The sequence below is a fragment of the Vicia villosa genome, unplaced genomic scaffold, assembly GCF_029867415.1.
Source record: "Vicia villosa cultivar HV-30 ecotype Madison, WI unplaced genomic scaffold, Vvil1.0 ctg.003252F_1_1, whole genome shotgun sequence".
Taxonomy (NCBI): Eukaryota; Viridiplantae; Streptophyta; class Magnoliopsida; order Fabales; family Fabaceae; genus Vicia; species Vicia villosa.
In genome coordinates, this window is record NW_026706151.1 from 39,029 (window position 1) to 62,571 (window position 23,543).

General features: G+C 34.5%; 1 protein-coding gene across 1 annotated transcript; it reads left to right on the forward strand.

Annotated features, from left to right (window-relative positions):
• The first annotated feature begins 22,395 nt into the window (after positions 1-22,395).
• Positions 22,396-23,225, forward strand: LOC131640642 (uncharacterized). Its single transcript, XM_058911020.1, has 2 exons — positions 22,396-23,043; positions 23,097-23,225. Exons 1-2 carry the CDS (start codon positions 22,396-22,398, stop codon positions 23,223-23,225), a joined length of 777 nt encoding a protein of 258 aa, XP_058767003.1.
• The last annotated feature ends 318 nt before the right edge of the window (positions 23,226-23,543 follow it).

Sequence of the window (23,543 nt, forward strand, 5' to 3'; positions counted from 1 at the left end):
AAAGGACACACAAGGAGCATGGAAAATTATTTTGACATGAGACCAAAGACATTGGTTAGAGGACTCTCTAAGGTTTCTAAAAAGTCCTAGAACTCCTCCATACCTCAAAAAATTGAGAGAGATATGCATTGTCAAAGTTGGACAAATTTGAGAAGGAAAATGTGAAGGAAAGGGCCTCAAAATGGATTTCTTTGCAAAGAGGCCCAATTCTTTATGATCCAATCCTCATCCTTATGATTATCCAAGACAAAAAATATTATTTCCACGAATTTATTTGATTTATTTAATTTATTTTGATTTTTATTCATTTAAAAAGAATTAAAATCAAATAAATTAAAATCAAATCAAATATTTGATTCAAAAAGCTTAAAAGAACCATATCTAATCACCAATTACACTCCTCAATCAACACAAATTCGTGAAAATAATATATTTGAAGAGATTGGATTGAAATTTAGCAAATATAGAAAGTTTTCATGAGAAATTTCCAATCAAATTTTTTCCATGGCATATTCAAGATTCAACAAGATTTTGTTCAGTTTTTGTTACCCTAATTCTCCTCTTATAAGTACCTAAACACTACAGATCACATGGACACGAATTTTGGCTCTGAAGAACCCTAATCCAAGCCCTAAAAGTTCAAAGAAAATTCAAGATCTAATTCTAAGTTGCAGAACAATTCGAGGCTTCTGCAGGTTTCAATCACGTTCAGTAACGTACATTGAAGCTACTTGGATCAATATCGAGGTTTTACACTCGCAGGAACGATACCAGATCATCACGGTTTGGCCTTTATCTTTCTTACTTTGAGTGTACCAATTCATGCATTGTTTTCATAATTTAAATACATACTTATGTTTATAATGATGCAATAATCGATTCTGGATGTTTAATTGCAATTCTGTGCTCATATACGCTGACAGCCATTGTTAGGGTTTAGGAGGTCTTGATTGGGGATTTCCGTTTTAGGCGAAATTAGAACAAATTGCAGGTATCATTAGGTTGGGGATGCTTGGACGATCGCAACTGTAGGGTCGCGCCAAATTTATTTGGTGTATATTATTATCTGTGATTTGCAGCATTTGTAGCAACGGATTTCATCCGTAGGTAAGAGTTACACAGGGCAAAGACGACGGAAGGAGGACAGGGACGACTCCGTGTCGCTCTCTGATTGGCCCATTTTGAAGGATCTTGGCGCACGAAAAAAAAGAGAAAGACGTCAGGTTCAGTGCCTCTCTCTCATACGCTTACTGTGTGCCTTCGTTCTCTTAGCCATGGGATCTACTTACGAATCAATCCAACGCTCACGAACCTGAGAGTCCACCATGAACCTCGCGCGAGCGCCACACACGATCACAGCTAAGTTTTTTCCAAATTTTTATATATTTAATTATATAACATGTTTTATTTCATTTTTTATATATATATATATATATATATATATATATATATATCAATTTATTTCTTTTTATATGTAATAATAATAAGTCAATTATTTCTTTGTTTCTAAAAACTTTTTTTTTATCATATATTTATTTATTTATTTATTTATTTCATATACATATTCATATTTATTATATGTTTTATTATATATTATTTATATTAATTTTATTTTTCTTAATTATATCTTATATACTTATATATTTATTTTAACATTTATGTAATTATATTTATTTTCTTATTTTAATTATATATTTAATTATGTATCTATTTTAAAAACTCACATATGTCTTGTTTTTATTCCAAAAAAATTCCTAAAAATATATTTCGACCCGATTTAATTAATTAGGTCGTCAGACCAATAATTGATTAAATTATTTTCTTTTTCTTTTCAATTTATACCCTAATCAGGGTTTTCAACGATCGTTCCCTACACTAAAAATATCTGTTTTTCTATGCCTTTTTTTTCAGGATCACTTCTCGAATACGCTCAGACTATGCGCCACGTCAAAAGAACAAAGCTAAGTTCTAAACCCCTTTTTTATTAATATTATTTACCTTTTATTTTGTTTAATTAGGGTTTAATTTCCTCGCACATAGAATTTCTCTTACATTCATTCCTTTCCTTTTTCTTTGCCAATTCTCTGATGGTCAGGATCAATGCTTAAGGCTCGAGGCAAACCTTCGCCTATCAACCTTCGTCAATTGAAGCTAAATATTCTTTCCCTTTTTCGCATTTTTACTTTTATTGATTAGGTTTAACCCTGTTTATGGCTGAATTGATAATGCACTCACCCTACTTTCACTTGCTATTTTTCCCACCTTTTCAGGGTTTGTCAATTGCCAAGGCTATGAATAAATTGGTAACCCTAAACTCAAATCTTAATTATTACTTGTCTCAAACCTATAAATCTCATCCCGCTGGTTTCAATTTCCCTCTCCCTTTATTGCCTTGATTGTCAATGTTAATTGCTATGGTTAGTAACCCTAGGGAGTGCAACTTGTTAATTCAATTAGAATCACTTGACTATAAGATAAATATCTGAATACTGATCACGTGATTGTTGCACCCACGCACGCTTTTGGGGTAACCTCTCTGTTGCCTGTTGTCTGTTGCCTTGTTGCCTTGTGTTTTTGCATAATAGCCAGTCCCTCGAATACGAGGATACCTCAGCCATGTTGCCTCGATTAAGATCATGGTCCTTAATGATGCTGCCTTCGATACACTAAACATGATCCCGACCCTCGGAAGTTGCCTACGAAAGGCTGAGGTATCCTCTGGTTGCCTACGAAAAGGCTATTCTGGTTCTTCCCTTAGACTACCTGCCTCCCTATGGCATGGGACAGTCTCACGGCGAACAAACTCTCGATGACCCTTCAACCTCCAAATGAAAGGCTTCCTGCCCTCTTATGGCAAGGATAGACCCCTTCACCCCGAAAGACTAAAAGAACTTCTTTTCAAATTATAAGGTAATTTGCCCTTAATTGCTTTGCCTTGCTCTAAAAAGACTTTTTCATATTCTTTCTCATAAATCTTCGATAAGGCTACGCTCATTTACGAGCTAAAGTCCTTATTTCTCTCTTTCTACATTTTCTGAAACTTTTGACTTCAAAACTAAAGAGCAAAGCAATTAAGAGCCCATGGAAAACCATGGATGCAAAGGGTGCCTTACACCTTCCCTTTGCATAATTACCCCCCGAACCCTTTTTTATTTAAAAGGTTTTTCCTGTTCTTTTAGCCTTTCCGATATTTGGATAAAATAAAAGTCGGTGGCGACTCTTGCTTAACCGCGACATTTCGATATAAAAGTCAGTTCACCGTATTACAAGGAGGTAGGATGGGGGCTTCAAAATCAAATTCAAAATCGTTTTGGTGGAGAGATATTATTTCTTTGTTCAAAGGAAAGTATGAGGATTTTTTTGGTAACAAGGTATATTTTTCTTTAGGTAATGGCTTTTCCACTTCTTTTTGGAATTCTTCTTAGTTGGCTAGTGGTTGTTTGCGGGACACTTTTCCTTCGTTATTTTCGGCTTCGCTCTTGAAAGACGTCTCGGTGGGTGGCATGGGGGGTTGGGTGGGAGAGGAGTGGAAATAGGGAGATCTAGGAATTGATTTGCCGAACAACCCCGGTTTAATCGACAATTGGTTTTTGTTACAAGGTAAGTTGAACCTTTTTTCTCCGAAGAAGGAAGGAAAAGATAAGGTGATTTGGAACGATAATGCGGAAAACTCCTTCTCGATAAAGGGTTGTTATGACTATCTTTTTTCCTCTTTCATCCCGTGTGGTCAGGCCAATTTTAATGATAAGGCATTTAGTCTTATTTGGAAGATGAAAATTCCTCTCAAAATAAAAGCTTTTGGATGGAGGTGTTTTATTGAGAAAATTCCTACAAAAGATCCGCTTCTTCGTAGAGGTATTCTTTCTAATCCCATTGATACTTCTTGTGTTTTTTGCAGTGCCAATACCGAATCTTGTTATCGTTTGTTTATTGGTTGCCAAGTTTCCTCTTTAGTTTGGAAGGAAGTGGCCGGTTGGATAGATTTTATTGATGTGGGAATGGTTGATCTCATGGGTAGTTTTATGAGATGGTGTAGTTTTTGTAATCACAAGAGGGTAAAAAAAGGAAAAGAAGGTTGTGTGTGGCTAGCTACGATTTGGTATTTGTGGAGCACTAGGAATGGTACTATTTTTAGAGAGGAAGATTGGAGCGTTTCGAATATCGTTTGGAACAGTAAAGCTTTGATTTCGAGGTGGTCCTTTATTGGGAATATTACACAAACCAACTGTAATTTTTACGAGTTTTGTAAAAACCCTTTGTTTTATATCTCTTAAATTTCATTTGGTGTGTAATTTTCCTTTTTCCGAGCCTTTTCTCGGATCTTTTGTAACCGAGTTTGAGAACTTTTGTTCTCCTTTAATGAAGCTTGCTTACAAAAAAAAGATTATCTTAAAAAATATTTTATCTTAAATTAAAAATAATCTCAAAATACGTCTAATCTTGACATAAGAGAAGTTTAGCTATCCATAGACATGGTAGCTTCACAATCAAGTAAATGTACAAGATGATCAAGCATCAACGATGATTTCTCGACTATTGATGCTCTGATTCTTTGATTCTTCAATGCTTTAATGCTTTGTATTAGTTTTTGTCTTTAGAAATGTGTGTGTCCCAAAAATATCACAAGAACTCTATTTATGGAGGTCACAAAAGTAACAGGCCGCGCGTCGCGCCCTATAGCGCTTCGTGCACCTTCATTAAATGATCAAACTGCCGTAGAGCGCGCTTCTTACCCTTCTGACCGCGCGTCGCGTGCAACAGACTGCCAAATTTTCCTAATTTCCTCCCAGACCGCGCTACAACCGCACGTCGCGCGGCCTGAATCTTGTTGAAAATTTCCTTAAATCTACTTGATATCCACTTCTATCATCCATGCTCCAAGCTTTCAACCAAAAAGCATAACCTACAACAAATTTACATAAAAATAGATTTATATGAAGTATAAACTCGATTAAATAAACTACAGATATTTACATTGAAACAAAGGGGATCAAATACGAATATGCGATAAAAGGAATCGAAAAGTACCAAAAACTATAATACATAGTGAATAAAAAGTAGAAGAGTTAGTAGTGAAATCTATTGAATTATGAGTTGATTCTGTTGAATATTGATGGTTGTCTAATGTTATTTTTACCTTGTTGATGAGTATTGTGGAGAAAAGTTTTGATCTTCTACAACTTTCATTGGTCTATCCATGGCGTCTTCCATTAATATGGGAGGTGGAGAATGGAGCACTGTAGGTAAGAAACTCGGTAAAAAGGAGTCACAAGGAAGGTGGGGTATCATGAAGAATGAGAGAGGTGTTGTCAAAGGCATGATGACAACGTTCTTCTTCACGGACTTTGGAGATGGTTGGAAGGCTAGGGATTTGTTTTTTAAGTTTAAAGACATTGGTGTGGTGGATGAAATTGTTATCCCGGATAAAAAAGATTAGAGGGGTTTGAAGTATGGTTTTGTGAGGTTTGAGAACGCATAGGAAGAGAGGATGGTGGAGACCAAGCTCAACAATATCTTCTTAGATGGAAGGAGGATAGCTGCTAACATCTCAAGATTCAAAAGAAAGACTGTTAGCAACCATGAGGGTAGGGCTCTTTTCAAGAGGAATGTTGGCAATGGTGTTAGGAACAAAGTCATATTTGGGAAAAATGATGTTGTGTTTGCTGGCCCTTTATGTGCTTATGAAGGGCGTGGGGATGGATCAAAAAAAGTTACGCAGAGGTGGTGAAAAAATTCAAGGGGGAAAGTAAGGATAGGGAGAAGGAAACCGATAAGGCTTTCACTTTCAATTCATCAGAGGAAGAGAAACGCAAGTTCTGTAAAGCTATGATGGGCATCACGGTTGCACCGGACCTTGATTTTGGGGTAGCTCAGAGTTTGATAGGGGAAGGAATTTTTACGGCTCAAGCTACACCATTAGGACCAAAATTATGCTTGTTAGAGGAGACTACGGAGGTAGATCTAAAGACTTTGCTCGAAGAGGGGAAAGAATGGAAAAAGAAGTGGTTTCGAGAGGTGAGAAAATGGCAAACGACGGATGTTGAATGCTTTAGAACTGCATGGGTCTCTATATATGGAATATCTTGTCATGTGAGGAATAAACGTTTTCTTGAAAAACTTCTGTCTGATATTGGTATTATTATTAACTTTGATTTTCTCGATAAACCACCGGAGATGCTTGACGTTCTATCTTGCATGATTTTCACTAAGTGCATAGAACCTGTTAGAAGTATGGTGAAGGCTAAGGTGGATGGAAGATGGACAAACTTGATGATAATGGAAGATCTCTTAGTACGTAGCGACTCCAATCATGGTCATGGGAGATGACTCTTCTTACAATGGTTATGAGGATAGTGATGATTCATCAGTAGCAATGGGAAGATGAAAACACGGATTTGAATCTTTGTTCTGACGAGGTAGGGTTAACTGAGAATGATGGAGACATTTCAAGGAATGTTAGTAGCAATGGGAAAGCTGCTTCTGATGTTGGAAAGGGGGAGGTATTCGGCGCGGTCACAGGAAACATTAATTACAATAACAATTTTTTAGACAAATATGCATCGGGTAATGTGTGCCCTAGCCTCTCTGATACCATATCAAATGAAACATACAGCCATGTTGCTTGCTCCATAGCAATTGCAGACACAACCAAAAAATCGGTGACGTGGAAACAAAGGTGGGACCCGCTGGGTTATTTGTTGAAACTGAACCTGGAGGAGATTCTTTTGGACCTTTAATTGATGGAAGTGGTATTGGATGTGGGAATCTTGGTTTTTGTGGCCCAAGTAACAACTTAATTGGAAATTTGATTACCAATTCCAACGGCAAAAATCAAAAAACACAAATCGTGGATTTGGCTAACAGTGAGAGTGTAACGCCCTGAATTTAATTAATTATTTAATTAAATTAATAAAGGAATTAATCATTGGATTTAGAAGAAGTTGAGAATTATCGGAGTAGTTGGATTTGTCGGTATTATTTGTTAAGAGGCGTGTTTGAATTATTAAGTTAAAGTCAGATTTTAGTCGGTTAAATCGGAGGAATAATATTAAGAATAATATTATTTATTTATTTGATTATGTTAGAGGAAATAATATTAGTAATAATATTATTTAATTTGGTTTAGTTGTGGTGTGGTATATAGTAGTATGGAGGTGTACGCTTAGCAGACCCATTAAGAAATAATAGTAACTATAATATTATTATTTTATTTATTGGATTAAAAGGAGAATATATGAAATTAGGTTTCTGTGTAAATAAGGTTTTGGCTTTTGGGAGAATAGAACGTGAAACGAAGTTGCCGACAAAGAGGAACGAGGTTTTGGAAAAAAGGAAGAATTAATCGTTGGAAAAAGGTTTGCACTCAATCAGATGTTAGATGCGATCTCCATAAACAAGGTAAGGGTGGGGTTCGATCTCTATAACCGGGTATATGATGATTTTTATGTGGGATTGGGATTATATAATTTCTGGTGTGCGGTGTTAATTTTGCATTGATAATTGTTTTGTAGAATCATCTCTAATCATGTTTGGCTCTGAAAATTGTGTATGGTAGTGTTCAATCGGTGTTGAGAATGACACTGTATTGATATTAATTACCGGGTAAAATTGCTGGAAATATTATGTGATCAATTGGAATTTATTGGAATTATTTCTGGAAAATATGTGTTGAGACAAAATAAAAAAAAACGCAGAGGAAGTGAAACAGAGAGCCATGAGATAAAGAGGGGGGTTTAGTTTAGGTGGGACCCGATTTGGTATCATATAGCACTTGTTTGGTTGTCTTATAATATATATATATAGTATATATATTTCCTGCATAATTGAAATGGAAGTTAGTCTCATTATATATCTAAGTAGTATATAGTATGAATAGTTGGTTTTGCTAAGTAGTAGTAGGGAATAAAATAAAGTAGTAAATTAAATTAGTACATAATGTTAGAAAAAAATTCAGTTGGCGATAATTTAAGTAGCAGGTTTTTAGTCGGACCGGAAGAATTAAGCGATATAGTTAGTTGTCCAGAATTGGATGAAATTTGTCGGAGAGATTCGTACACACTCGTAGGTAATTGTGGCGTGTTTATTTTGTTGAATATTTGTCGAATGCATAAAATTTGCAGGTACAGTTGAAATAAGTTGTTTTGTCCCAAAATGGACAATTTTTGAGTTGTAGGCTTAAATGGCCAAAGTTGAAAGTTGAAGTTGATTTCGTTGTTATAAGTTGAATTGTTGGCGATGTTGTTTTGTATGTCATTCATATCAAGTTGCATACATTGCATTTTTCTAAGTTGGAGTGTATGCTCACCACGTTGGCCTGGATTGGCAAAGTTGAAAGTTGAAGGCTTATGCCTTGTTGAATGCCTCGATAACCTGGCATGATTTTAAGTTGGGAGTTTTACTCAAAATGGTACCACATGCATGTGCATAGTTGTGTCGCATTTTGAGTCGTTTTGAAGTTGTTGTTATAAATTGTTGTTAATATAAGTTGTGTCGGTTTGAGTTGTGAAATAGTTATTATAATTATTGTGATGATTGTTGTTGCTGATGGTTGTTATAACTGTTGTTACTACTTGTTAATATAATTGTTGTTATAACTGCTGTTGGTAGTTGTTATTATAAATGTTGGTTGAAAGTTGTGAAGTGATAATATTTATATGATTTGATCTAATATATTGTTTATCATACGCCTATTTATATTTATTCGACATCTCACCCCTTCTGAATGATGTTTCCCTACCATGGGAAATGGACAGGTACTCAAGATAGTGGTGGAAGTTTGAAGTGATTTTATAGTTGTTGTTAGTCGAGTTGGTATCTTGCTCTGATACGTAGCACTTGGGATGGGATTATGATTGTATTTGTTGTTCTCTTGTTGTTGTATTATTATTATAGCTGTTGAAATCCAAGTTGAATAATAAGAATTAACTACTGTTGTTTTAAGCTGTTTTTAAGTTGAATAAAGTTGACGAATAAAGTTGTGAATGAATTATAATTTTAAAGTTATAGATGCCGAATGCTATGTATCAAAGATGAATGAAATACATGACGTTTGTTGTTTTATGTTGAAATGTGACATCCTGTTTTATTGTTTGAAATTTTAGCACTCTGATTTTATTATAATTACCGGGTAGAAAATGGGGTGTTACATTAGTGGTATCAGAGCAGGTCGGTCTGTACGGTCAGTGTTGTCTAATGTTGTTTACTCCTCTGTACGTGACAAGTGTGTGAAACACTGTCGGTACTTGTTGCTTTCTAGTTGTTTGTTGCAGATGTGGTTGGAAATAAGTGGGGGAGAGGCTTGTCTCCCGGACGTGTTGTTAGTATGTAAAAGTCGGTTTAAGGTGATGTTGATTGTGAGAGTGCAAACGTTATTGAAGCGATGTTGTTGCGAACCGGCGAAAGTATGGACTCATGAATTCGTATCAGTCGAGTTTGAGATGTGCGTAGATTATGGATGGTGAATTGATTGAGAATGAGGAATTATTCCAATGGAAATGATAGTTGATGGATTAATTCGGTAGATGGTATGTCTTGAGTATAGTTGGATTAAAGTCGGGTGATTTTTGTAGTTGGATGAAAAGAAAGGATGTTGGTAGATCTTGGAAGCAAGAGAGAGAGAGAGAGAAATGAAACTTATGTTCATCAATCTCAAATTCTGATTTTTGCAATTATGGAGCAACTGTCAGAAAAAGGAGCATAACTTTTTACTCGTGAATCTCATTGAAGCGATTCTGGATTTTTTGGAAAGCTTACGAAATTCCATACAGTTTGCATATAATAATTGTCTTCAGGGAGTTTGTGAAGAGAGAGAAAAGTGTGTTTTAATATATGAGTCTGATGCTGACTTTTTGGAAAGTTCTGCATACGGAAATTCTGAACCAGTCCCATTGCAAGGATGATAACTTTTTACTTGTAACTCGGATTTGGGCGATTATTGAAGTTCTGGAATCTACACGAAATTCCCTTGATTTTGGAATATAAATTTGTGCTTGGGAGGTCTGTATTGGAAGAGATAATTGTGTTTGAAGTTGGGTGATTCTTGCTGAAAATTGAAAAGGTGAAGAAGAATGTAAAATATTAGTAAGGGATGAAACGTTAGTATTTGTAAGAATGCGACGGTTACAGAAAATGCATGGAGGTTCAATTTATGTTGAATGAGAATGATTATAGTGACGAATTGTTGTAGATCTTGTTTTGGATTATTAGTAAGTAATTATAAGAGTTTGTTGAAGTTGTTTGGAATGCGAAGAATAGGATTTCAAGGATAAGAAGTGTTGATGAAAGCATAAAGGAATTTTGATTTGGATATTATCACAGGATGTGTAGTAGTATGTAGCTGCAAGATGTTGGTGTTAGCGTGTTCGGATGATTTTGGAAATTGTTGAAGTATGGTACTTTTAGTAAGTATAAGTTTAGAGGAACACTGTTGTAGTTAGTAATGATGGTTATGCTCCATTATGATTGTCAGATATCTATTGACAAATTGAGGACTTGATCACCCTTAATCTCTTGTTAATAGTAGACGAAATTGTATTGGATGTTATGTATGTATCTTGCTATCTTAATGATGTTCAAAGTGATGGATGCTAAAGAAAGTCTGAAACTTGGTTGAAGCTTGCGAATCGTATACGTTGATAGGAACTTTGATAAGGACTGTGAAATATTATGGGTGATCAGAGTTGCGCAGCTGAAGCGGTATGTGACGTTGAGAGTGGTTGCGTTGTATAGATTTTCGAGGACGAAAATATTCTAAGTGAGGGAGAGTTGTAACGCCCCGAATTTAATTAATTATTTAATTAAATTAATAAAGGAATTAATCATTGGATTTAGAAGAAGTTGAGAATTATCGGAGTAGTTGGATTTGTCGGTATTATTTGTTAAGAGGCATGTTTGAATTATTAAGTTAAAGTCAGATTTTAGTCGGTTAAATCGGAGGAATAATATTAAGAATAATATTATTTATTTATTTGATTATGTTAGAGGAAATAATATTAGTAATATTATTTAATTTGGTTTAGCTGTGGTGTGGTATATAGTAGTATGGAGGTGTACGCTTAGCAGACCCATTAAGAAATAATAGTAACTATAATATTATTATTTGATTTATTGGATTAAAAGGAGAATATATGAAATTAGGTTTCTGTGTAAATAAGGTTTTGGCTTTTTGGAGAATAGAATGTGAAACGAAGTTGCCGACAAAGAGGAACGAGGTTTTGGAAAAAAGGAAGAATTAATTGTTGGAAAAAGGTTTGCACTCAATCAGATGTTAGAGGCGGTCTCCATAAACAAGGTAAGGGTGGTGTTCGATCTCTATAACCGGGTATATGATGATTTTTATGTGGGATTGGGATTATATAATTTCTGGTGTGCGGTGTTAATTTTGCATTGATAATTGTTTTGTAGAATCATCTCTAATCATGTTTGGCTCTGAAAATTGTGTATGGTAGTGTTCAATCGGTGTTGAGAATGACATTGTATTGATATTAACTACCGGGTAAAATTGCTGGAAATATTATGTGATCAATTGGAATTTATTGGAATTATTTCTGGAAAATATATGTTGAGACAAAATAAAATAAAAACGCAGAGGAAGTGAAACAGAGAGCCATGAGATAAAGAGGGGGGTTTAGTTTAGGTGGGACCCGATTTGGTATCATATAGCACTTGTTTGGTTATCTTATAATATATATATATATATATATATATATATATATATATATATATATATATATATATATATATATATATATATATATATATATATATATATATATGTATATATATATATATATATATATATATATATAGTATATATATTTCCTGCATAATTGAAATGGAAGTTAGTCTCATTATATATCTAAGTAGTATATAGCATGAATAGTTGGTTTTGCTAAGTAGTAGTAGGGAATAAAATAAAGTAGTAAATTATATTAGTACATAATGTTAGAAAAAAATTCAGTTGGCGATAATTTAAGTAGCAGGTTTTTAGTCGGACCGGTAGAATTAAGCGATATAGTTAGTTGTCCGGAATTGGATGAAATTTGTCGGAGAGATTCGTACACACTCGTAGGTAATTGTGGCGTGTTTATTTTGTTGAATATTTGTCGAATGCATAAAATTTGCAGGTACAGTTGAAATAAGTTGTTTTGTCCCAAAATGGACAAGTTTTGAGTTGTAGGCTTAAATGGCCAAAGTTGAAGTTGATTTCGTTGTTATAAGTTGAATTGTTGGCAATGTTGTTATGTATGTCATTCATATCAAGTTGCATACATTGCATTTTTCTAAGTTGGAGTGTATGCTCACCACGTTGGCCTGGATTGGAAAAGTTGAAAGTTGAAGGCTTATGCCTTGTTGAATGCCTCAATAACCTGGCATGATTTTAAGTTGGGAGTTTTACTCCAAATGGTACCACATGCATGTGCATAGTTGTGTCGTATTTTGAGTCGTTGTGAAGTTGTTGTTATAAATTGTTGTTGATATAAGTTGTGTCGGTTTGAGTTGTGAAATAGTTATTATAATTATTGTGATGATTGTTGTTGCTGATGGTTGTTATAACTGTTGTTACTACTTGTTAATATAATTGTTGTTATAACCGCTGTTGGTAGTTGTTATTATAAATGTTGGTTGAAAGTTGTGAAGTGGTAATATTTATATGATTTGATCTAATATATTGTTTATCATACGCCTATTTATATTGAATCGACATCTCACCCCTTCTGAATGATGTTTCCCTACCATGGGAAATGGACAGGTACTCAAGATAGCGGTGGAAGTTTGAAGTGATTTTATAGTTGTTGTTAGTCGAGTTGGTATCTTGCTCTGATACGTAGCACTTGGGATGGGATTATGATTGTATTTGTTGTTCTCTTGCTGTTGTATTTAGGGGTGCTCAAAACCAAACCAACCCAATAGAAAACCGCAAACCAAACTAAACCAAACCGAAACCGCAAAAAACCGCATTTAGTTCGGATTAGTTTGGGTCGTTTTTTAACAAAACCGCATGGTTCGGTTCGGTTCGCGGTTTGTATTTTGTAAACCAAACCGAATCAAACCGCATTATGTTACAACCTAAAATTTACTTAACTCACATCCAACCCAAACTTAAACCTATTATACATTAGCCTTATGATTATGAACAATTTTCTCATTCTTACACATATAATTTCAGTCCTGATCTTCTCAAATCTCTAATAACATTATCGCACCTTCTTTGCCACATACGTCTTCTCTCTTCTTCTATAGTCTCTGTACTCTTTTATATTCTTTCTTTTTCAACTTCTCATTTTTATGTAAATGTTCTGTATTTCAGTTTCATTTTTATCGCACATCTTCTTATCTAATCTCTCAACACTTTTTTTTTCTTTTTCACCTTCACTAATCTTTCGTCTCTTCAATTTTTTGTTTCATTATAATAATTTTTATATTATTTTATGCTATTATTTTATGTTTAATATTCCACTTTTGTCTAATTTAATTTTTACATATTAAATGGAAATTGTTGTCAAAATATGACGAGTTTTGTTGTTATTTGAAAGTGTATGAATGTCTAAATACAAAATTATATTGTCATCTATATGTGTATGTATGGCTCAATAAAATATTTGTAAAAAACCGAACCAACCGAGCCGAACCAAACCGCATTAGTTTGGTTTGGTTTGGTTCGGATTTTTTTTAAAAGCCAACCGAACCAAACCAAACCGCACTATTTTTTCTCTTGCGGTTCGGATGATTGTTTTCGTCAAAACCGCCCAAACCGCACCGCGAGCACCCCTAGTTGTATTATTATTATAGCTGTTGAAATCCAAGTTGAATAATAAGAATTAACTACTGTTGTTTTAAGCTGTTTTTAAGTTGAATAAAGTTGACGAATAAAGTTGTGAATGAATTATAATTTTAAAGTTATAGATGCCGAATGCTATGTATCAAAGATAAATGAAATACATGACGTTTGTTGTTTTATGTTGAAATGTGACATCCTGTTTTATTGTTTGAAATTTTAGCACTCTGATTTTATTATAATTACCGGGTAGAAAATGGGGTGTTACATTAGTGGTATCAGAGCAGGTCGGTCTGTACGGTCAGTGTTGTCTAATGTTGTTTACTCCTCTGTACGTGACAAGTGTGTGAAACACTGTCGGTACTTGTTGCTTTCTAGTTGTTTGTTGCAGATGTGGTTGGAAATAAGTGGGGGAGAGGCTTGTCTCCCGGACGTGTTGTTAGTATGTAAAAGTCGGTTTAAGGTGATGTTGATTGTGAGAGTGCAAACGTTATTGAAGCGATGTTGTTGCGAACCGGCGAAAGTATGGACTCATGAATTCGTATCAGTCGAGTTTGAGATGTGCGTAGATTATGGATGGTGAATTGATTGAGAATGAGGAATTATTCCAATGGAAATGATAGTTGATGGATTAATTCGGTAGATGGTATGTCTTGAGTATAGTTGGATTAAAGTCGGGTGATTTTTGTAGTTGGATGAAAAGAAAGGATGTTGGTAGATCTTGGAAGCAAGAGAGAGAGAGAGAGATGAAACTTATGTTCATCAATCTCAAATTCTGATTTTTGCAATTATGGAGCAACTGTCAGAAAAAGGAGCATAACTTTTTACTCGTGAATCTCATTGAAGCGATTCTGGATTTTTTGGAAAGCTTACGAAATTCCATACAGTTTGCATATAATAATTGTCTTCAGGGAGTTTGTGAAGAGAGAGAAAAGTGTGTTTTAATATATGAGTCTGATGCTGACTTTTTGGAAAGTTCTGCATACGGAAATTCTGAACCAGTCCCATTGCAAGGATGATAACTTTTTACTTGTAACTCGGATTTGGGCGATTATTGAAGTTCTGGAATCTACACGAAATTCCCTTGATTTTGGAATATAAATTTGTGCTTGGGAGGTCTGTATTGGAAGAGATAATTGTGTTTGAAGTTGGGTGATTCTTGCTGAAAATTGAAAAGGTGAAGAAGAATGTAAAATATTAGTAAGGGATGAAACGTTAGTATTTGTAAGAATGCGACGGTTACAGAAAATGCATGGAGGTTCAATTTATGTTGAATGAGAATGATTATAGTGACGAATTGTTGTAGATCTTGTTTTGGATTATTAGTAAGTAATTATAAGAGTTTGTTGAAGTTGTTTGGAATGCGAAGAATAGGATTTCAAGGATAAGAAGTGTTGATGAAAGCATAAAGGAATTTTGATTTGGATATTATCACAGGATGTGTAGTAGTATGTAGCTGCAAGATGTTGGTGTTAGCGTGTTCGGATGATTTTGGAAATTGTTGAAGTATGGTACTTTTAGTAAGTATAAGTTTAGAGGAACACTGTTGTAGTTAGTAATGATGGTTATGCTCCATTATGATTGTCAGATATCTATTGACAAATTGAGGACTTGATCACCCTTAATCTCTTGTTAATAGTAGACGAAATTGTATTGGATGTTATGTATGTATCTTGCTATCTTAATGATGTTCAAAGTGATGGATGCTAAAGAAAGTCTGAAACTTGGTTGAAGCTTGCGAATCGTATACGTTGATAGGAACTTTGATAAGGACTGTGAAATATTATGGGTGATCAGAGTTGCGCAGCTGAAGCGGTATGTGACGTTGAGAGTGGTTGCGTTGTATAGATTTTCGAGGACGAAAATATTCTAAGTGAGGGAGAGTTGTAACGCCCCGAATTTAATTAATTATTTAATTAAATTAATAAAGGAATTAATCATTGGATTTAGAAGAAGTTGAGAATTATCGGAGTAGTTGGATTTGTCGGTATTATTTGTTAAGAGGCATGTTTGAATTATTAAGTTAAAGTCAGATTTTAGTCGGTTAAATCGGAGGAATAATATTAAGAATAATATTATTTATTTATTTGATTATGTTAGAGGAAATAATATTAGTAATAATATTATTTAATTTGGTTTAGCTGTGGTGTGGTATATAGTAGTATGGAGGTGTACGCTTAGCAGACCCATTAAGAAATAATAGTAACTATAATATTATTATTTGATTTATTGGATTAAAAGGAGAATATATGAAATTAGGTTTCTGTGTAAATAAGGTTTTGGCTTTTGGGAGAATAGAATGTGAAACGAAGTTGCCGACAAAGAGGAACGAGGTTTTGGAAAAAAGGAAGAATTAATCGTTGGAAAAAGGTTTGCACTCAATCAGATGTTAGAGGCGGTCTCCATAAACAAGGTAAGGGTGGGGTTCGATCTCTATAACCGGGTATATGATGATTTTTATGTGGGATTGGGATTATATAATTTCTGGTGTGCGGTGTTAATTTTGCATTGATAATTGTTTTGTAGAATCATCTCTAATCATGTTTGGCTCTGAAAATTGTGTATGGTAGTGTTCAATCGGTGTTGAGAATGACACTGTATCGATATTAATTACCGGGTAAAATTGCTGGAAATATTATGTGATCAATTGGAATTTATTGGAATTATTTCTGGAAAATATGTGTTGAGACAAAATAAAATAAAAACGCAGAGGAAGTGAAACAGAGAGCCATGAGATAAAGAGGGGGGTTTAGTTTAGGTGGGACCCGATTTGGTATCATATAGCACTTGTTTGGTTATCTTATAATATATATATATATATATATATATATATATATATATATATATATATATATATATATATATATATATTTCCTGCATAATTGAAATGGAAGTTAGTCTCATTATATATCTAAGTAGTATATAGCATGAATAGTTGGTTTTGCTAAGTAGTAGTAGGGAATAAAATAAATTAGTAAATTATATTAGTACATAATGTTAGAAAAAAATTCAGTTGGTGATAATTTAAGTAGCAGGTTTTTAGTCGGACCGGTAGAATTAAGCGATATAGTTAGTTGTCCGGAATTGGATGAAATTTGTCGGAGAGATTCGTACACACTCGTAGGCAATTGTGGCGTGTTTATTTTGTTGAATATTTGTCGAATGCATAAAATTTGCAGGTACAGTTGAAATAAGTTGTTTTGTCCCAAAATGGACAATTTTTGAGTTGTAGGCTTAAATGGCCAAAGTTGAAAGTTGAAGTTGATTTCGTTGTTATAAGTTGAATTGTTGGCGATGTTGTTTTGTATGTCATTCATATCAAGTTGCATACATTGCATTTTTCTAAGTTGGAGTTTATGCTCACCACGTTGGCCTGGATTGGCAAAGTTGAATGTTGAAGGCTTATGCGTTGTTGAATGCCTCGATAACCTGGCATGATTTTAAGTTGGGAGTTTTACTCCAAATGGTACCACATGCATGTGCATAGTTGTGTCGCATTTTGAGTCGTTGTGAAGTTGTTGTTATAAATTGTTGTTGATATAAGTTGTGTCGGTTTGATTTGTGAAATAGTTATTATAATTATTGTGATGATTGTTGTTGCTGATGGTTGTTATAACTGTTGTTACTACTTGTTAATATAATTGTTGTTATAACCGCTGTTGGTAGTTGTTATTATAAATGTTGGTTGAAAGTTGTGAAGTGGTAATATTTATATGATTTGATCTAATATCTTGTTTATCATACGCCTATTTATATTGATTCGACATCTCACCCCTTCTGAATGATGTTTCCCTACCATAGGAAATGGACAGGTACTCAAGATAGCGGTGGAAGTTTGAAGTGATTTTATAGTTGTTGTTAGTCGAGTTGGTATCTTGCTCTGATACGTAGCACTTGGGATGGGATTATGATTGTATTTGTTGTTCTCTTGTTGTTGTATTATTATTATAGCTGTTGAAATCCAAGTTGAATAATAAGAATAAACTATTGTTGTTTTAAGCTATTTTTAAGTTGAATAAAGTTGACGAATAAAGTTGTGAATGAGTTATAATTTTAAAGTTGTAGATGCCGAATGCTATGTATCAAAGATAAATGAAATACATGACGTTTGTTGTTTTATGTTGAAATGTGACATCCTGTTTTATTGTTTGAAATTTTAGCACTCTGATTTTATTATAATTACCGGGTAGAAAATGGGGTGTTACATTAGTGGTATCAGAGCAGGTCGGTTGGTACGGTCAGTGTTGTCTAATGTTGTTTACTCCTCTGTACACGACAAGTGTGTGAAACACTGTCGGTACTTGTTGCTTTCTAGTTGTTTGTTGTAGGTGTGGTTGGAAATAAGTGGGGGAGAGGCTTGTCTCCTGGACGTGTTGTTAGTATGTAAAATTCGGTTTAAGGTGATGTTGATTGTGAGAGTGCAAACGTTATTGAAGCGATGTTATTGCGAACCGGCGAAAGTATGGACTCATGAATTCGTATCAGTCGAGTTTGAGATGTGCGTAGATTATGGATGGTGGATTGATTGAGAATGAGGAATTATTCCAATGGAAATGATAGTTGATGGATTAATTCGGTAGATGGTATGTCTTGAGTATAGTTGGATTAAAGTCGGGTGATTTTTGTAGTTGGATGAAAAGAAAGGATGTTGGTAGATCTTGGAAGCAAGAGAGAGAGAGATAGAGAGAGAGAGAGAGAGATGAAACTTATGTTCATCAATCTCAAATTCTGATTTTTGAAATTATGGAGCAACTGTCAGAAAAAGGAGCATAACTTTTTACTCGTGAATCTCATTGAAGCGATTCTGGATTTTGTGGAAAGCATACGAAATTCCATACAGTTTGCATATAATAATTGTCTTCAGGGAGTTTGTGAAGAGAGAGAAAAGTGTGTTTTAATATATGAGTCTGATGCTGACTTTTTGGAAAGTTCTGCATACGGAAATTCTGAACCAGTCCCATTGCAAGGATGATAACTTTTTACTCGTAACTCGGATTTGGGCGATTATTGAAGTTCTGGAATCTACACGAAATTCCCTTCATTTTGGAATATAAATTTGTGCTTGGGAGGTCTGTATTAGAAGAGATAATTGTGTTTGAAGTAGGGTGATTCTTGCTGAAAATTGAAAAGGTGAAGAAGAATATAAAATATTAGTAAGGGATGAAACGTTAGTACTTGTAAGAATGCGACGGTTACAGAAAATGCATGGAGGTTCAATTTATGTTGAATGAGAATAATTATAGTGACGAATTGTTGTAGATCTTGTTTTGGATTATTAGTAAGTAATTATAAGAGTTTGTTGAAGTTGTTTGGAATGCGAAGAATAGGATTTCAAGGATAAGAAGTGTTGATGAAAGCATAAAGGAATTTTGATTTGGATATTATCACAGGATGTGTAGTAGTATGTAGCTGCAAGATGTTGGTGTTAGCGTGTTCGGATGATTTTGGAAATTGTTGAAGTATGGTACTTTTAGTAAGTATAAGTTTAGAGGAACACTGTTGTAGTTAGTAATGATGGTTATACTCCATTATGATTGTCAGATATCTATTGACAAATTGAGGACTTGATCACCCTTAATCTCTTGTTAATAGTAGACGAAATTGTATTGGATGTTATGTATGTATCTTGCTATCTTAATGATGTTCAAAGTGATGGATGCTAAAGAAAGTCTGAAACTTGGTTGAAGCTTGTGAATCGTATACGTTGATAGGAACTTTGATAAGGACTGTGAAATATGATGGGTGATCAGAGTTGCGCAGCTGAAGCGGTATGTGACGTTGAGAGTGGTTGCGTTGTATAGGTTTTCGAGGATGAAAATATTCTAAGTGAGGGAGAGTTGTAACGCCCCGAATTTAATTAATTATTTAATTAAATTAATAAAGGAATTAATCATTGGATTTAGAAGAAGTTGAGAATTATCGGAGTAGTTGGATTTGTCGGTATTATTTGTTAAGAGGCGTGATTGAATTATTAAGTTAAAGTCAGATTTTAGTCGGTTAAATCAGAGGAATAATATTATGAATAATATTATTTATTTATTTGATTATGTTAGAGGAAATAATATTAGTAATAATATTATTTAATTTGGTTTAGCTGTGGTGTGGTATATAGTAGTATGGAGGTGTACGCTTAGCAGACCCATTAAGAAATAATAGTAACTATAATATTATTATTTGATTTATTGGATTAAAAGGAGAATATATGAAATTAGGTTTCTGTGTAAATAAGGTTTTGGCTTTTGGGAGAATAGAATGTGAAACGAAGTTGCCGACAAAGAGGAACGAGGTTTTGGAAAAAAGGAAGAATTAATCGTTGGAAAAAGGTTTGCACTCAATCAGATGTTAGAGGCGATCTCCATAAACAAGGTAAGGGTGGGGTTCGATCTCTATAACCGGGTATATGATGATTTTTATGTGGGATTGGGATTATATAATTTCTGGTGTGCGGTGTCAATTTTGCATTGATAATTGTTTTGTAGAATCATCTCTAATCATGTTTGGCTCTAAAAATTGTGTATGGTAGTGTTCAATCAGTGTTGAGAATGACACTGTATTGATATTAATTACCGGGTAAAATTGCTGGAAATATTATGTGATCAATTGGAATTTATTGGAATTATTTCTGGAAAATATGTGTTGAGACAAAATAAAATAAAAACGTAGAGGAAGTGAAACAGAGAGCCATGAGATAAAGAGGGGGGTTTAGTTTAGGTGGGACCCGATTTGGTATCATATAGCACTTGTTTGGTTATCTTATAATATATATATATATATATATATATATATATATATATATATATATATATATTTCCTGCATAATTGAAATGGAAGTTAGTCTCATTATATATCTAAGTAGTATATAGCATGAATAGTTGGTTTTGCTAAGTAGTAGTAGGGAATAAAATAAAGTAGTAAATTATATTAGTACATAATGTTAGAAAAAAATTCAGTTGGCGATAATTTAAGTAGCAGGTTTTTAGTCGGACCGGTAGAATTAAGCGATATAGTTAGTTGTCCGGAATTGGATGAAATTTGTCGGAGAGATTCGTACACACTCGTAGGTAATTGTGGCGTGTTTATTTTGTCGAATATTTGTCGAATGCATAAAATTTGCAGGTACAGTTGAAATAAGTTGTTTTGTCCCAAAATGGACAATTTTTGAGTTGTAGGCTTAAATGGCCAAAGTTGAAAGTTGAAGTTGATTTCGTTGTTATAAGTTGAATTGTTGGCGATGTTGTTTTGTATGTCATTCATATCAAGTTGCATACATTGCATTTTTCTAAGTTGGAGTGTATGCTCACCACGTTGGCCTGGAATGGCAAAGTTGAAAGTTGAAGGCTTATGCCTTGTTGAATACCTCGATAACCTGGCATGATTTTAAGTTGGGAGTTTTACTCCAAATGGTACCACATGCATGTGCATAGTTGTGTCGCATTTTGAGTCGTTGTGAAGTTGTTGTTGTTATAAATTGTTGTTGATATAAATTGTGTCGGTTTGAGTTGTGAAATAGTTATTATAATTATTGTGATGATTGTTGTTGCTGATGGTTGTTATAACTGTTGTTACTACTTGTTAATATAATTGTTGTTATAACCGCTGTTGGTAGTTGTTATTATAAATTTTGGTTGAAAGTTGTGAAGTGGTAATATTTATATGATTTGATCTAATATACTGTTTATCATACGCCTATTTATATTGCAACAAATTGCAGAATTCCAAGAAGCTGAGAAAGAAGATGCGAGAAGTTATTAACCTGGGTTTGAAGATGGAAAACTTTGGCTATCCGGTGGAACTTCACTCTTGTCTCAACCAGGAACAAAATCTAATTGCATCAGGTATCAACAATCTCTATGCTAAAGATAATTATTTATCTGATGGCATACCTTTATCCTATGATTCCTTATCCCAATATGATATTAGGAACTGTAACCATAGAATAGAAAAAGGAGCTTTGGTAAAAGTTTCAGAGTGGTTATGGAGGTCTATTAAAAGACTGGGAGTGTCTAACAATTCTGTTGATTTTGACCGGGTGACCAAAATAGAGGAGATAGAAAGGAGAGATGCAGGAGGAACCAAGGTTGGGAAGGGGATTGAGAGGAATTACCCATGATAATTCTTTCTTATAATATTAGAGGTGGGGGCAGTAGCTCTAAGAGAAAGAGGGTGGGTTTCCAAAACCAAAAAGAAGATGTAGATGTTATTTTTATTCAAGAAACAAAATTAGAAGGATTGGAGGAGGGCATAGTTAAAGATTTTTGGGGTAATCATAAGGTGGAGTGGTCCTCCTCGGATGCGGTAGGAGCGTTGGGAGGAATACTAACTATGTGGAAAAAAGATTTATTCACGTTGATGTACAGTTTTAGAGGGGAAGGTTTTCTGGGGTTATGCGTGTTGAAAGAATGGAGATTGATCTATTTTATTAATGTCTACGCCTCGTGTGATCATAAGGTGCGGATGAGAACTTGGAAAAAATTGTATGATTTCAAAAACAACAATCCCGCAGACTCTTGGTGTGTGGGGGGGATTTTAATTCTATTTCTAGTCTTGATGAGAGAATAGGCATCTCAAAGGGGAAGTATACAAAGGATTCATATTGCTTCAAGGAGTTCATAGAGAAGATGGAGTTAGTGGATGTTCCTACTATAGGAGGCAAGTTCACTTGGTTTAGTAGCAATGGTAGAGCAATGAGTAGAATTGATATATTCTTGTTATCGGATAGTCTCATTGAGGATTGGAAGGTTGTGGGGCAAGTTATAGGTGGTAGAGACATTTCCGATCACGCTCCTATTTGGATAAAAAATAATAAGAAGGATTGGGGCCCTAAACCGTTCAAATTCAATAACAATTGGTTGAATCACAAAGATTTTGGAAAGTTCGTGGAAGAAGAATGGGCCAAGATTAATGTGAAAGGGAGGGGAGATTTTTGTTTGGTGGAGAAACTAAAAATTCTAAAAGGAAGGCTTAGTTGGTGGAATAAAGTGGTGTATGGTTGCTTGGATCTCAACATTGACAAGGCAAGCGAGGAGTTGACTTTTTTAGATAACGAGTTTGTTCATTTTGCAGGAAAAGCTCCAGAGGATATGGTTAGAAAGAGAACAAAGGCGTTGGAGGAGTTTTGGGTTAATCTTAACAAGAAAGAAGGTCTTCTTCGGCTTAAATCAAGACAAATGTTGCTATCCGAAGGTGATCGAAACTCTCGTTTTTTTCATGATTCCCTTAGAAATAGAAAAGGAAAAAGCACGCTTTGTTCTATTTCTACAAGGAGGGTAGGTTGGAGGAAGTTACCGAGATTAAAGATTTCATCTTTGATCATTTTAAGGAGTTCTTTAAGGAAAAGGAGGTGTGTAGACCGGTTCCTTTAGATATGGGATTGGTTTGCATTTCAAGTATGGAGAGTGTGGAGATGGAGGGTCCGTTTTTGGAATCGGAAGTGAAGGAGGCAATATGATCGTGTGATGGGAATAAGAGTCCCGGTCCGGACGGGTATTCTCTTGAGTTCTTTAAGAAGTTTTGGACACTACTTAAAGAGGATATTATGCGGTTTTTATCCGATTTCCACTCCAAAGGGAAGCTTGTGAAATCAATCACCTCGTCTTTTATAGCTTTAATTCCCAAAAACAAGAACCCACAAGATTTATTTGAATATCGTCCTATATGTTTGGTGGGAAGTCTCTACAAGATTATCGCCAAGTTGTTGGCCGCTAGAATCAAAAAGGTTAATGGTAATTTGGTCTCCTCAAACCAAACCGCGTTCGTTCCGGGAAGA

Coding starts and splice junctions, on each gene's coding strand:
- LOC131640642 (XM_058911020.1), top strand. CDS start 22,396: ATGGAGTTAGTGGATGTTCCTACTATAGGAGGCAAGTTCACTTGGTTT. Junction 23,044..23,096: donor GTTCTATTTCTACAAGGAGG/GTAGGTTGGAGG, acceptor GATCATTTTAAG/GAGTTCTTTAAGGAAAAGGA.